Source organism: Camelina sativa, chromosome 5, assembly GCF_000633955.1.
Source record: "Camelina sativa cultivar DH55 chromosome 5, Cs, whole genome shotgun sequence".
Classification (NCBI taxonomy): domain Eukaryota; kingdom Viridiplantae; phylum Streptophyta; class Magnoliopsida; order Brassicales; family Brassicaceae; genus Camelina; species Camelina sativa.
The window spans coordinates 330,364-343,448 of NC_025689.1; the positions used below are offsets into that span (position 1 = coordinate 330,364).

Below are 13,085 nucleotides of genomic sequence, written 5' to 3' on the forward strand. Positions count from 1 at the left end.
ACAGCAATAGATCAAGCTCCGATCTGGTGCATCCGCGTCTGACTCTGATCAAGCCGTAACTCACTTAGTCTCTCCGTCTGCGATTATCTATTTCAGTCTCAGCGTTTTCACTTGTCAAAACGCACAGTTTCCCAGGGATCTCTCTGTATTTGACGCTGTTGTGGTGGCGCCTTGGAAGCTTCCGATCCCGTAAAATGGTATTGTAGAGAAGCGTCAGGTGTTCGAGATCTTGGACAAGTGATTAAGATTTAAGATTATAAAAGATTGACAAAAAAAGGAAAATGATCCCATGAAAGAAGCAAAACCGTGCCTGTTGTAAATCGATACAACAACTTTGTATTCAATCAAGTACTGATTGATGGATCTAACTCAAGCTTTAAACACGGAAATAGAGAGAACACATAAACAAAGAAGCACAGAGATTTGGTAACCCAGTTCACTGCATCAGTAGCTACGTCTGGGGAGGAAACAGAGTCCTCAACATCCATTATAGATCAAGAGTTACATATGTGTTATGGTTACAACATATCTCTCACACTCATCTAACATCCTAGATAGAGTCTCACAAGAACAACATATGAAAGAAGAATAACAAGAGATTGAGCCTAGATACACCGAGAATCTACATCTCTCTCTAGCTCTGTTCACCTCTTCAGAACCGTCTGAACTAGGGTTCAGCGTAGCTTTCTTTTTGCTCTCTCCTTTCTTTCATCCGTTTGTATGTATTTATACCTAATACATAATCGGTTCCTATATGGGCTTCAGGCCAATATCTGGCCCAGTTTCTGATAGACCAAACAGGCCCATGTTAAACAAACGTAGACAAACTTCTGTTCTACTACAACTTCTTGTTTCAAGTTGGATCATATCTCAACAAACACCACCTTGATTCAAGCTTGAAACTTTGAAGAAACACGCCCCATAGAACCTTTGGAATCCAGCTCTAAACTTGGCTAAACAATCTTCAATAACCTGCATAAGTCACACTCATACAACAAACAATTCAGCAAATTCAACTCCTGAAATTTGCATCAACCATCAACGCATCCTTCTGTGAATAACCACACAGACCCCTGAACCTCGACAATTCTCATGTCCATTCCTTCAGAGATAAACCAGTACTCAAGACACTCTTGTGTCATCCTTGTCATGCGTTTGACATCTTCATAGCTTTGTTCATGAGATTCCCACTCATAAGCTATACAATAACATGTTAACAACACCAACAACATGTTCTCTCAACAGATCACTTCATAAGCTAAACCACTTATGAGTTAACCAATCACACAGTTTTCATCATGGTTTCTGTCAAACACCATATACATGTTTTAGTGATTGAAATTCATTCTGCAACACCTGATTCTAACTTGCTAGCCCTTGACTTCCAACTCTCGTGCGCACTAAGACAGAAATCAAACCTTTACTTGAATCAACTACAGAAATACTGAAACACCATTGTTTCAACCTGAACCAATTCTCTGATTCTAACTTATCAAAATAACAAACCCTCCTTATCACTCAAATAGATAGAGTGAGCCGGTTACAACTTGAGCCAACCAAATAACAACCACTTAACCAATGATCCTCAATCGACTCTTTGTACCTGTTCGAGTTACAACTAAACCGGGTTAACTCAAATCACAAGTGTTGTCTCTCACATGTATGATCATACACCTTGACAACAACACCTTCTTGAGCTTGTTAGACATGTAAAGAATCTCAACATCCAGAATACCACTGTATAACCCGAGATTACCCATTACAACCATATGTCTTAATATATCAACCTGAACCACTTCACAGGTTCAAACATCCTGGTAAAACAGAATCTCCACCAACAGTTTGTGACACGCTGTCAGTCACTTCAACCATGTCTCATATCATCATAACATTTGATATGTCTGAGACAATACCTTAAAACTTCTTCACATCAAACCTTAAGCTCATGATGTGTTACTCCAACTCTACAACACATTCACCAGTATGCAGAATCCACCAAACAACTTGGTACAACATCATAAATCTTCTCAGAACTTTAACAGCTTTCTACCAAGGATATTATTCAAACTCCACCTTATGATGCAAACATACAACTTACAACTTCTCAAGTAGTTGTCTTCAACTGATCAACAAATGCAATTTGACTCCCTTGCATTATCAGTTGCAAATACTTTAAGCCTTGAGATAAAACTTGTTTCCATGCGAGATGCACAACGGACTTAACTCACTTGAAATGAATTACAGAGACCGTATCCACAAACACTTCAATTGTCTCTAAGATCCTCGTTCAGAGGAAAAAAAAAACACCTTGATCACTTCAACGTTCATTCATCTCATGCTTAACACCGTAAGTGTTCATTCTGATTTCACAGATAAAACCTTGTAACTTACTTCAATACCAGAGATCACTCCATGATTGAATACCTCAGACGCAACACAATCACTTATGTGTCTTCAAAACAAACAGTCTTTCATCTATGGTTCTGAATGACTCCATAGAGACTGTCCTAGTGACTGAATCAAAACCTTTAAATATCTGCTTACTAACTCAGAAAATCCTTCTGAACCACATAGCAGAACTTTAGAATCAAATATGTTCCAAACACCTGAAACAGTCTTCGATTCAACAGCAATTTGTATGACAACAATAAATTGAATCCCAAAATGCACCGCTGTTGTTTCCAACAGGTCACGCCGCCTAACGTCCTAAGGCTAGGAAGACTTTCGACACAAAACTTCGTTCAATCTACTACACATAACAAATATTCAGCCAGCAGTTTTGACAATCACCATCTCAGCTTACCTTTGTTCAATTCACACTAACCTCTGATACACTCCATCATGTAGATAAACACCTCCTGAATGCGAATTTCCACACTCTCTTATAGCTTCAGACAATCTTGACTCATTCACATACTCCCTTGACTGCTACTATCAAGACTTTGTATACTTCTGCACTAGTCGCAATATATACCAAAGTGAGATGTCTGATACATTCTAAGAATAATCACATGATTTTTTTGATTAAACTAGCTTCCAACTGACATTACCAATCCAGTTTAAGCTACACAATCATATTGATTTCTATCATCAAATGTAAACTCCACCTTGATGAAAACCAATCTGATCAGTTACCAATTATCAATGCAACCTCATCTTTTTCTCTTGCTCATCATGTCCAACCGACAATGATGGCCTACAATGCAAACTTTAAGACCTTGAGTCTTCCACGTCTGAATTTCACTATAACCATGTTATCTCATCTCTTTTGAAATTGAAGCATCACTGATTTTTCCTTATCAGTTTTCACCATGAGTATGTACTCGTCTTCACAAATATCATGTGTCACGTCAGCTATAACCTGAGCTTGACCAATTTCTGCAACATCCACAGAAAACCTGAACAATGACTACACACTTACATGTTATTCCAACAGAACACCCATATGTTCCTTCTGCTTCAGCACTCGTGTACCACAGAATATCAAACAACAGACCTTGTAGTCTTGAGCCAATTTCTTTAGACTCCTTTCAGCTCCCTGATGATCTCCTTTAACGCTTAATCATCAACACTCTGAACCTTTCTTAGATTCACAAGAATCTAACCATTAACACTGATACTCACATCATGCAATCAACTACACACTTTCTCAAATCTTAGCTAGACTTGAATTTCCTCAAAGATCCTAACCTATCTTATTTCCAACAGATTAACCTGAAACCGTTTCATGCACATCTGCAACTTCGTCTTTGATCTGAACCAGAAAACCTTATTGGTACTCAAACAACCATTAACACACATAGGAATTCAAACTTTTATGGCGTCCCATTGTAACAGAATCCTATTCATATGGATTGTTCAAACTTCTTGCAAAATCAACAGCCAACCTTTTTGTGCTATACAAAGATTTTGATTCTCTTAACTCATGCAGACCATCAACAAATAGAAACAACTCTTCAGAACATCACACTTTGACCTTGTGACTATAGAGGATATAGACTTAACGTCTTCAATATTTGAGCCTAAAGCAAGTAGAGGTTAACTCCACCTCAAACTAATCTCCAGTTGGTTGTAGAACCATAAATCAAGAACAAACTCTATGGATGAGCGTTCTTGTACCAGCCTCGAAATATATCATATAATTGATATCAACATCATCACTAGTGAATAACTTGATCTATAATCACACTGATGTTCAACTCTCGAGCCATTGGAGGAGACAAGCTGTAGATCCTTCAGAGTTCGTAAACCTGAAAACATCTGATCTTATCGGATCCGATGTAGTGAATCTTCCTTCCTCCAAAATTAACGTTCTGAAACCCAGAAGAGCCATCATCTTCTTCTTTCATGTTATTGTAGCACCTCTCTGCGAACTTCAGATCTGATATAAAGCTATCACTTTCCTCCACAGATCTGAAAGCTTTCTCACAAAGCTTGCCCTCAAGAACCTGAGGCTCTGATACCACTTGTTGTAAATCGATACAACAACTTTGTATTCAATCAAGTACTGATTGATGGATCTAACTCAAGCTTTAAACACGAAAATAGAGAGAACACATAAACAGAGAAGTATAGAGATTTGGTAACCCAGTTCATTGCATCAGCAACTACGTTTGGGGAGGAAACAGAGTCCTCAACATCCATTATAGATCAAGAGTTACATATGTGTTATGGTTACAACATATCTCTCACACTCATCTAACATCCTAGATAGAGTCTCACAAGAACAACATATGAAAGAAGAATAACAAGAGATTGAGCCTAGATACACCGAGAATCTACATCTCTCTCTAGCTCTGTTCACCTCTTCAGAACCGTCTGAACTAGGGTTCGGCGCAGCTCTTTTTTTGCTCTCTCCTTTCTTTCATCCGTTTGTATGTATTTATACCTAATACATAATCGGTTCCTGTATGGGCTTCAGGCCAATATCTGGCCCAGTTTCTGACAGACCAAACAGGCCCATGTTAAACAAACGTAGACAAACTTCTATTCTACTACAACTTCTTGTTTCAAACATAAAATGAGCAAATATATATGTTTATGTTTCTATTTTTTTTTCTCACGGATGATTTGTGTTTTGCTTACATTGGACACATTTTATGGATCTTGATTTAAAGTTAATAAATGAGTTCATGACTTTAGAACATTTCTATTTATACTGATAAATGTCACTATATCGGCCAAAACAGAACTAACAATAGAGTTTATATTTTTTTTTTGGACACAGATATACTTCTATTAAGATTAAGATGTGATTACAACAACACAAATTATGATCTCCTGTGTGAAGGAAGCTGGGAAAACATGTTAGGTAATTCCAATTTTTATTTATACCAGAGGTGAATGATGAGGGACAGACCATTGAATATTTTTAGTTTTGTTTTAAATCTTCTCTTTTATATCAAGAGATTTTTAAAATATAAGTTAAAATCGTCAATCTGCATAAATTTAAAAGCCAATATATATTCCCAATATATACATGGATACATATATGTTAACATGTTTGAGTGTAAGTTTTTTTTTTTGTTTCCTTCATATTTGCATAAACCAAAGTGAAGTGGTGCAATGACCCCATGCTTCTGAAAATTTCTCAGCCAAACTTTTATTTTTACTAGACATGCAGTGTCGAAATCTTAGCTAGTCCGACGTTGATCTCCATAATTAAAAGTCAAATATATAGATATGATATATCTACACGTTTGCCATCTTCTGTTCACTCAAATTCATACAAAGGTTAATTTTATCGTTTTCATTAGCCATTTCTCTGGACTTCATATAGCTAGAAGAAATATAATACAGACATATGTTGCATATAAACTCTTTTTAAGCTTTGTTTTCCGTTTTCAAAATGTTTCAAAAACGGAAACTCGTGAAAACACGGAAATAAATCACGGAAACACGATTCTTAAAAAGTTTATGTTTGAAAACACGATGGAAACTCCATTCCGTTTTGGAAACACAATGAAAACTATTTTTTAGCTTAAAAAATTAATAAATAAATTTTTTTTTTTAAATATATATATATATATATATATTCATAATACATATAAATATATAATATTATTAGTGTTTAATTCAACTATTTAATATTTATGTTTTGAACTTGTGTTGTTTCAAATATTCCTTTTGATATAGGTTTTAATGTTTGGTGTTTTATTATCATATTATGTATATATATATATACATACTTATCCAAAACGTTTCTACTTCTTAATTTTAGAAAAAAACCGTTTCTCGTTTATGAAACGTCTCGTTTTCGCGTATCTGTTTCTGTTTCCATGCAACTACAGAGAGTATTTCTTCTGCGCGAAATCTAATTAAGTACTACAGTATTTGGTTTGTAATACTTAACTAGGTAACAACCCACACATAATGCGATATAAAATAATTATTTAATATTTTTACTGTAATTTTTATTTACAAAATCTATTATATTTATGGTGATTGAAATATTTAAAATCCGAATGTGTAGTATATATCTATAAAAAAAATTTGTATAATAATTAAAATTTAATCTGTGAGAGTTATTATAATGCCAATCTTATATTATTATATCATATGAACAAAGGGTTCTTAAAATTCATTTTAAAGATTTTATGAAAATATAATTAAAAGATATAATTAAGTTAGAAAGATAATATACAAATTTAATTTTGGGTATTAATTGTATTTTTGGAAAAAATACAGTGGTAAATAAATGTAAATATTTTAAAAAGTTGATGACAAATAAAAGAAAGAGTATCCTAAGCTCTGTAATACTGACACCTCAGTTTTCTTTGCCAAAATGTTCCTCTATTAATAGAGGAGGACTAGAAATCCTTACAAAATAATGACCAGTATAATGATTTGTAGGGATTTTATGACATTTAAAAATGAAAATATTTGGTTTTTATGTATAATCATTTTCATGAATATCATCGATGAAACGAAACATTATAAAATCCGATCGGATCGGATGCCTGCAGGGATCATTTCCTAAAATGAAATGATTGTTTTTATTTATTACCATGATTTGCTTGTATTAACCTTCCTTTTCCCCTTTGCAATACATAAGATATATATTCATAAAATATTCTTGATATTATAATTGCACTTGAGTTTAAGATTTTGTTTGGTGGAAGATCTATATATATATATATCTGTATGTATAGTATTCTACACCTTTTTTTTTTTCTTTCGTCTTCATATATAGTATATTATATATGCATGTATACATTTTCAGAGGGCTATATGTGATATAGATTTGTTCCTTCAAAATGTTCTTCATCTAGCACAGGTGAAAAGCGTGCCCGGACATCTCTAGTTTCAGATTCGATCGGTATCTAGAGATAACAAGTCGTCAAACTTGGCGTTATGCCCGGATGTGGTTGCATCTTCCTTCCCAGTTTCTCAACCGTATAAGGAACCTCAACTTCCTAGCATAAGCCTGACTGCACCACACATAACGGTTGGACAGTAATGTTAAAAACAGCTTCTATGTTAAATCTAGCTCAATTCTAGATTAAAAAAAAAATAATATAGAAATGAATCTTGAGAATCAATTTTTTTTTTTTGGTCAAAAAGGGTTTCGACTTGCTCCGAGGAAGAAGAAGTGAGAATAGGCAAATTTACTCAAGTGATGGTGAAAGTTACAAAGCTTGTGACTTCACGTCCAATTGTGGTCTTCTGCGTCCTGGTAATTTTTATTTCTTCTAAATTATATACACATCATCGTTGGATGCTGTTTTGATTTTATTATAAAGAACAAGACCTTACTTAATATAAGGTTTTGTTGTGTTCATACGATATATGATTCTAATCTCGTTTTGTTTGTTTGTTTGTTTAAATCTTGTTTAGCTTGTATGTAAATTATGTATAATCTAGCTAGGTCATTTTCTTTCAAATACCCAAGTACCAAAAACTGATCATGTATATATTTTTTTATTGAATAAATTTGTAGGGATTTCTGGTCATTATTTTGGGGTGCATATCGACCTCGAATTGGCTAGCAACAACGGAGAGCCTAATAAACGACGTCGCTTCATTCACTGGAGATCTCCGGTCAAGTCTAGTTTCGCAGTTTGAAAACATCGGAAAATTTTCATATCCCAAGACAAACTTATCTACGATTGGTTTAGCGACAGTCATAGATTCTTCTTATCTCACCAACAACGATACTGGTTTCACAGACATTCAAACACAGGTTGTTAAAAGTCTCTTTTGATCATAATCTTTGGGACTAATTTGAGTTAGTTAGTAATTGTAATTTTGTGCTGTTGTTGTTGTTGTTCTTCTTCTTCTTCAGATCGCACCATTGTTGTTTGAAGCATATTCAACGATCCCTCAAGTCTCTCAAGTTTCGTACATTAGTAGGGACGGTCTCTTGTTTTCTTACATTAGAGCAGATTCAGACACAAGTGTGGCTGTTTTTGCCAATTCTTCGTCGAATTCAAGTGGTGGAGACTACACTTGGTACACTCAAACCGTTGATCAGATAACCGGTCGTCTCAACGGGAACGCAACCAAATCTCAGCCGTTAGATGTAACCCACACAGATTGGTTCAAAACAGCACAGAGAAATAATTACACTACCGCCTTTCTTGGAACGAGTTTGGGAGGAGGAGACAACGAGACTCTGATTCAGAGCGCGGTTAGCTTGTTCAGCAAGAAAGGTGTTGTTTTGCTAGGGTTTTCGGTGAAGTCTTTGACCGATGTTTTGAGCCGTCTGAGTCTACACGGCGAAGAGTTTTACATGTGGACAAAGGACGGGACGGTGCTTGTTCGTCAAGGTTCATCACTGAATGCTTCTCTCTTCATCTCCAATGGCTCGATTTGCTTCGGTGGTAGAGATTCTAAATCCGTCAGGTCTCAATGCATACCCGAAAATTGCAGTTCCAGTGGCTACGAGGTGGAGATCAAAAGATCAAAATTCCAAGCTTTTTGCTCTCATCTTGAAGTTTCTGGCGTTCCTCTGGTAAATGATGAAACATTATTTTATATTTTCACTTCGATGCAGTAACATGAATTCATCAGTCCAGTGTTTCTCAGCTTCTTCCAATGGTTCTTTTTTTCTTATGTCCGAACCAGAGATACACAGTCATGTTTCCAAACGATGGAGGAGCCACACGCATCAAGCACCAAGCGAAAAAGCTCTTGTATCAATTTTTTGTGGTGACGATATTTGTTGCCTTTGGTTGGCCTGTGTGGTTTGTGTGGTTTATGGTGCGAGCAACAAGAAGAGAGATGCATATGCGTGCAACGCTGATAAACCAAATGGAAGCAACACAACAGGCTGAGAGGAAGAGCATGAACAAGAGTCAAGCGTTTGCAAGAGCTAGCCACGACATTAGAGGTTCTCTTGCAGGGATCAAGGGTCTGATTGATCTATGTCGTGATAACGTTCATCCTGGATCCGACCTAGACACCAATCTCAAGCAAATGAATGTATGCGCCAAGGATTTGCTTGGTAAGACAACAACATCTGTCCTTTTTTTCTTAATTAATGCCTTCTTCACTTTGTTCTCTAACAGAAAAAAAAAAGTCTTACTCATGTTGTTAATTAAATGAACAGCTCTGCTCAACTCTGTTTTGGACATGAGCAAAATCGAAAGCGGGAAGATGCAGTTGGACGAAGAAGAGTTCAACTTGGCCAAACTTGTTGAAGACGTCACTGATTTTTACCATCCCGTTGCGATGAAGAAAGGCGTTGACGTGGTTTTGGATCCGCACGATGGCTCCATTTTCAAATTCTCGAATGTGCGAGGAGATAGTGGCAAACTGAAGCAGATTTTGAACAATCTTGTCAGCAATGCTGTCAAGTTCACAGTCGACGGGCACATTTCGATCAGAGCTTGGGCTCAAAGGCCGGGTTCCAAAAGCTCTGTGGTCCTGGCATCGGACCCTCAAGGAGTTGTGTCCAGGTTTTTTAAGTGTATGTTCTGCAAGAGTAAAGACCAGACAGAAAGATCGAATTCCATAAGAAACAATGCCAACACGATGGAGTTTGTGTTTGAAGTCGATGATACAGGTAAAGGGATACCTACGGAGATGCGTAAATCGGTGTTTGAAAACTATGTTCAGGTAAGAGAAACAGCTCAAGGACAACAAGGAACTGGACTAGGGCTTGGGATTGTGCAGTCTTTGGTAAGCAACTGAACTCAAAACCTTGATTCTAAAACAGTGCATCTAAATGGTTTCCATTTATAGGTACGTTTAATGGGAGGGGAGATAAGAATCACTGACAAGGCAATGGGAGAGAAAGGAACATGTTTCCAATTCAATGTTTTATTGACAACATTAGAGTCTCCAGTGAGTGACATGAAAGTGAGACAGGACATCGAAGCAGGAGGTGATCACATATCCACGCCCAACCCCGGGCTGACTATAAACACTTCACTAGGAGGAGGTAGCATGAATATACGCAACCTGAGTCCTAGATTCAACAACTGTCTCACCTCAAGTCCAAAGCAAGAATGTTCTAGAGTGGTTCTCCTTTTAAAAAATGAAGAACGCAGAAGAGTTACTGAGAAATACATCAAGAATCTGGGGATTAAAGTTACAGTAGTGGAGAAATGGGAGCATTTGAGCTATGCATTGGAGAGAATTTTTGGATTTTCACCTCAGAGCTCCATGGGAAGAGCAGAGTGTAGTTTGTCATGTCCGAGCGCAAGGGAGTTACCTTTGATTGGCATGGATGGTATTGATTCACGAAGCCAACTTCCTAAAAGGCGAAGCAACAGTTTCAATGCATTTGTCCTTTTGGTGATTGATACAAAAACTGGACCATTTTTGGAGCTGTACGATGTTGTCAAGCAATTTCGTAGAGGCTTGCACCATGGAATAACCTGTAAAGTTGTTTGGCTTAACGAATCGAGCACCCGTGTAAGTGAGAGAGGGGACATTAGTTGTTCCGGACCCTTGCATGGATCGCGTCTTACGGAAATCTTGAAGATGTTGCCTGAATTTGGAGGAACTGGGCTAAACGAAACATCCACTGAGCTGCAAAGGGAATCACTGCTGAGACAATCTTTTGTTGCAGAGACATCACCAAAACATAAGCTCCAAGAAGAGGGACCAAGCTCAGGGTTTAACAAAAAATTAGGTAAGACAATAATGGCACCAACAGCTTCAGAGAGTGCGACTTGGTTCAAGTCAGTGCGTACCGGTAGAAATCCTATTGGGAACCCAGAGGAAGAGCAAGGGACTTCCATGCCAAGTAACAATGAATTCTTGAGAGGAAAAAGAGTTCTGGTGGTCGATGATTGCAGGATAACAATCAAAGTTGCTACAGGAAGGCTGAAGAAGATGGGAGTCTCTGAGGTCATACCATGCGACAGTGGAAAAGAAGCTGTGAGATTAGTCACTGAATGGCTTACACAACGAGAACAACAAGGTTCAGTAAATAGGCTTCCGTTTGACTACATATTCATGGACTGTCAAGTAAGTTTAATCACTCACCATCCATATAACATGTACAATCGCAAATATATATATATAGGTCACTCTTAATAAGTGTTATTCTGCACAGATGCCAGAGATGGATGGATATGAAGCAACTAGAGAGATCAGGAAAGTGGAGAAAAGTTATGGTGTGCATATACCAATTATAGCTGTATCTGGTCATGATCCTGGTTCACGGGAAGCAAGAGAAGCCATACAAGCTGGAATGGACGGCTTTTTAGAGAAAGAAATGAAACAGGACCAACTTGCAAACGTCATCAGAGAAGTCGAAAGCAAGATAAATGCACAAGCAACTCTATAGTAATTAGCATTTTTGCTAGTACCATCAGTGTTTTCTTTTCTCTTTCCCATTGCATATATAGAAATGTTGGACAATATATTATTATTAGTATGACAAAGTTATACCAGTTTTCTTCTTCTTCTAGTTTATTTTGAAATAAGCTTCGGTTGCACCAAAAATTTGAGAAGAATAAACATTTACCCACTTGAGATCGAGACAAATGAAAAGCAAGCTCCATCGACAATTATGAGCAAAGTCAAATAAACTCAAAAGACTTAAAAGAAAAAAATTGATTATCACATCGAAAAATGTTAAAGATTCAATCAAAAACAAGGGATACCTTTGATGAGAAAAATAAAATAGTAAAGGAGCATAAAAACTATGTGAAGTGAATACCATACTTGTTGAACAAGGAAAGAAGATACAAAAACTCTTGTTGTGAAAGCTTGGAAGCTCTCTTCTCCTCGAAAGCACCTTCCTTCAACACATTTATAACTTTCTCCTTGAACTCAGATTTTTCACCTCCGTCTCCATCTACTTCTCCTCCATCATCCATGTCCATATCGTCGTCATCCACTTCATTGTAGTCATCTTCGATTGACATGCCCTGGTGGTCACCACCAAGATCAATGGAAGCAGCTTCGCCATTGTCATTGTTCTGCAAGGAAGCAAGCAAGGCCTGAAGAGTCTTGAAATTCTTCTCGAGCATCAAAAGAACAGGCTTTTGCTTGAAAATCGAACCCAAAGTTTTGTTCTTTCTGATGAAACAGACTCGCAAGAAGCCATCCCACTCCTTCTTGTTAACTTGAGGGGCAGGCCTCCTTGGTTCGATACGGACAACGGAAGAATCAACCTTAGGGGGAGGTCGGAAATTGTTCTTGCCGACTTTGAGGAGGTGGGAGACTCTGGCGTAGAGCTGAGTGTTGACAGAAAGACGGCAGTAGAGATTGTCACCAGGCTGAGCAACGAGTCTCATGGCGAATTCCCTCTGGTACATGATCACAGCGCATCTAAAGCTTGTTGGATGGAAGAGAAGCTTGAAAGTGAGAGGTGATGATATCTGATAGGGTATGTTTGCCACACATATGTCAAACCGAGGTAGCTCCGTCTTCAACACATCACCTTGAATCACCTAAAGACATTCACAGAACAGAGACACGTTTACGTCTGTTTATAATATTATTGATATTCTCATCCTAAACAAATAACAATATCTGTCAGTTACCTCCAAGCGGTTAGAAAAGGGGGTTCCTTGAAAACGGCGCTGAAGCTCGAGAACCATACGGGGATCGAGCTCGACGGCGATAACTTGTTTGCCAGCTTCTAGAAGCTTCTTGGTCAAGTTCCCAGTTCCGGGACCGATCTC

General features: G+C 37.4%; 2 protein-coding genes across 2 annotated transcripts; one reads left to right on the forward strand and one right to left on the reverse strand.

Annotated features, from left to right (window-relative positions):
• On the forward strand, positions 7,619–11,740 carry LOC104788722 (histidine kinase CKI1-like). The gene is made up of 7 exons (XM_010514507.1): positions 7,619–7,675; positions 7,940–8,182; positions 8,285–8,953; positions 9,067–9,445; positions 9,551–10,122; positions 10,186–11,418; positions 11,507–11,740. The coding sequence occupies exons 1-7, from the start codon at positions 7,619–7,621 to the stop codon at positions 11,738–11,740; spliced, it is 3,387 nt and encodes a 1,128-aa protein (XP_010512809.1).
• LOC104788723 (ribosomal RNA small subunit methyltransferase-like) lies at positions 11,992–13,079 on the reverse strand. Its single transcript, XM_019245592.1, has 2 exons — positions 12,945–13,079; positions 11,992–12,851 (listed from the first exon to the last, which is right to left on the reverse strand). Exons 1-2 carry the CDS (start codon positions 12,999–13,001, stop codon positions 12,099–12,101), a joined length of 810 nt encoding a protein of 269 aa, XP_019101137.1. The 5' UTR covers positions 13,002–13,079; the 3' UTR covers positions 11,992–12,098.

What these genes read in the sequence shown, in the direction of transcription:
- LOC104788723 (XM_019245592.1), bottom strand. Translation starts at nt 13,001, where the DNA reads ATGGTTCTCGAGCTTCAGCGCCGTTTTCAAGGAACCCCCTTTTCTAAC. An exon ending in CCTTTTCTAACCGCTTGGAG is followed by an intron (nt 12,852 to 12,944) that starts GTAACTGACAGA and finishes GAATGTCTTTAG; the next exon opens with GTGATTCAAGGTGATGTGTT.
- LOC104788722 (XM_010514507.1), top strand. Translation starts at nt 7,619, where the DNA reads ATGGTGAAAGTTACAAAGCTTGTGACTTCACGTCCAATTGTGGTCTTC. An exon ending in AAGTTTCTGGCGTTCCTCTG is followed by an intron (nt 8,954 to 9,066) that starts GTAAATGATGAA and finishes TGTCCGAACCAG; the next exon opens with AGATACACAGTCATGTTTCC. An exon ending in ATGCGCCAAGGATTTGCTTG is followed by an intron (nt 9,446 to 9,550) that starts GTAAGACAACAA and finishes TTAAATGAACAG; the next exon opens with CTCTGCTCAACTCTGTTTTG.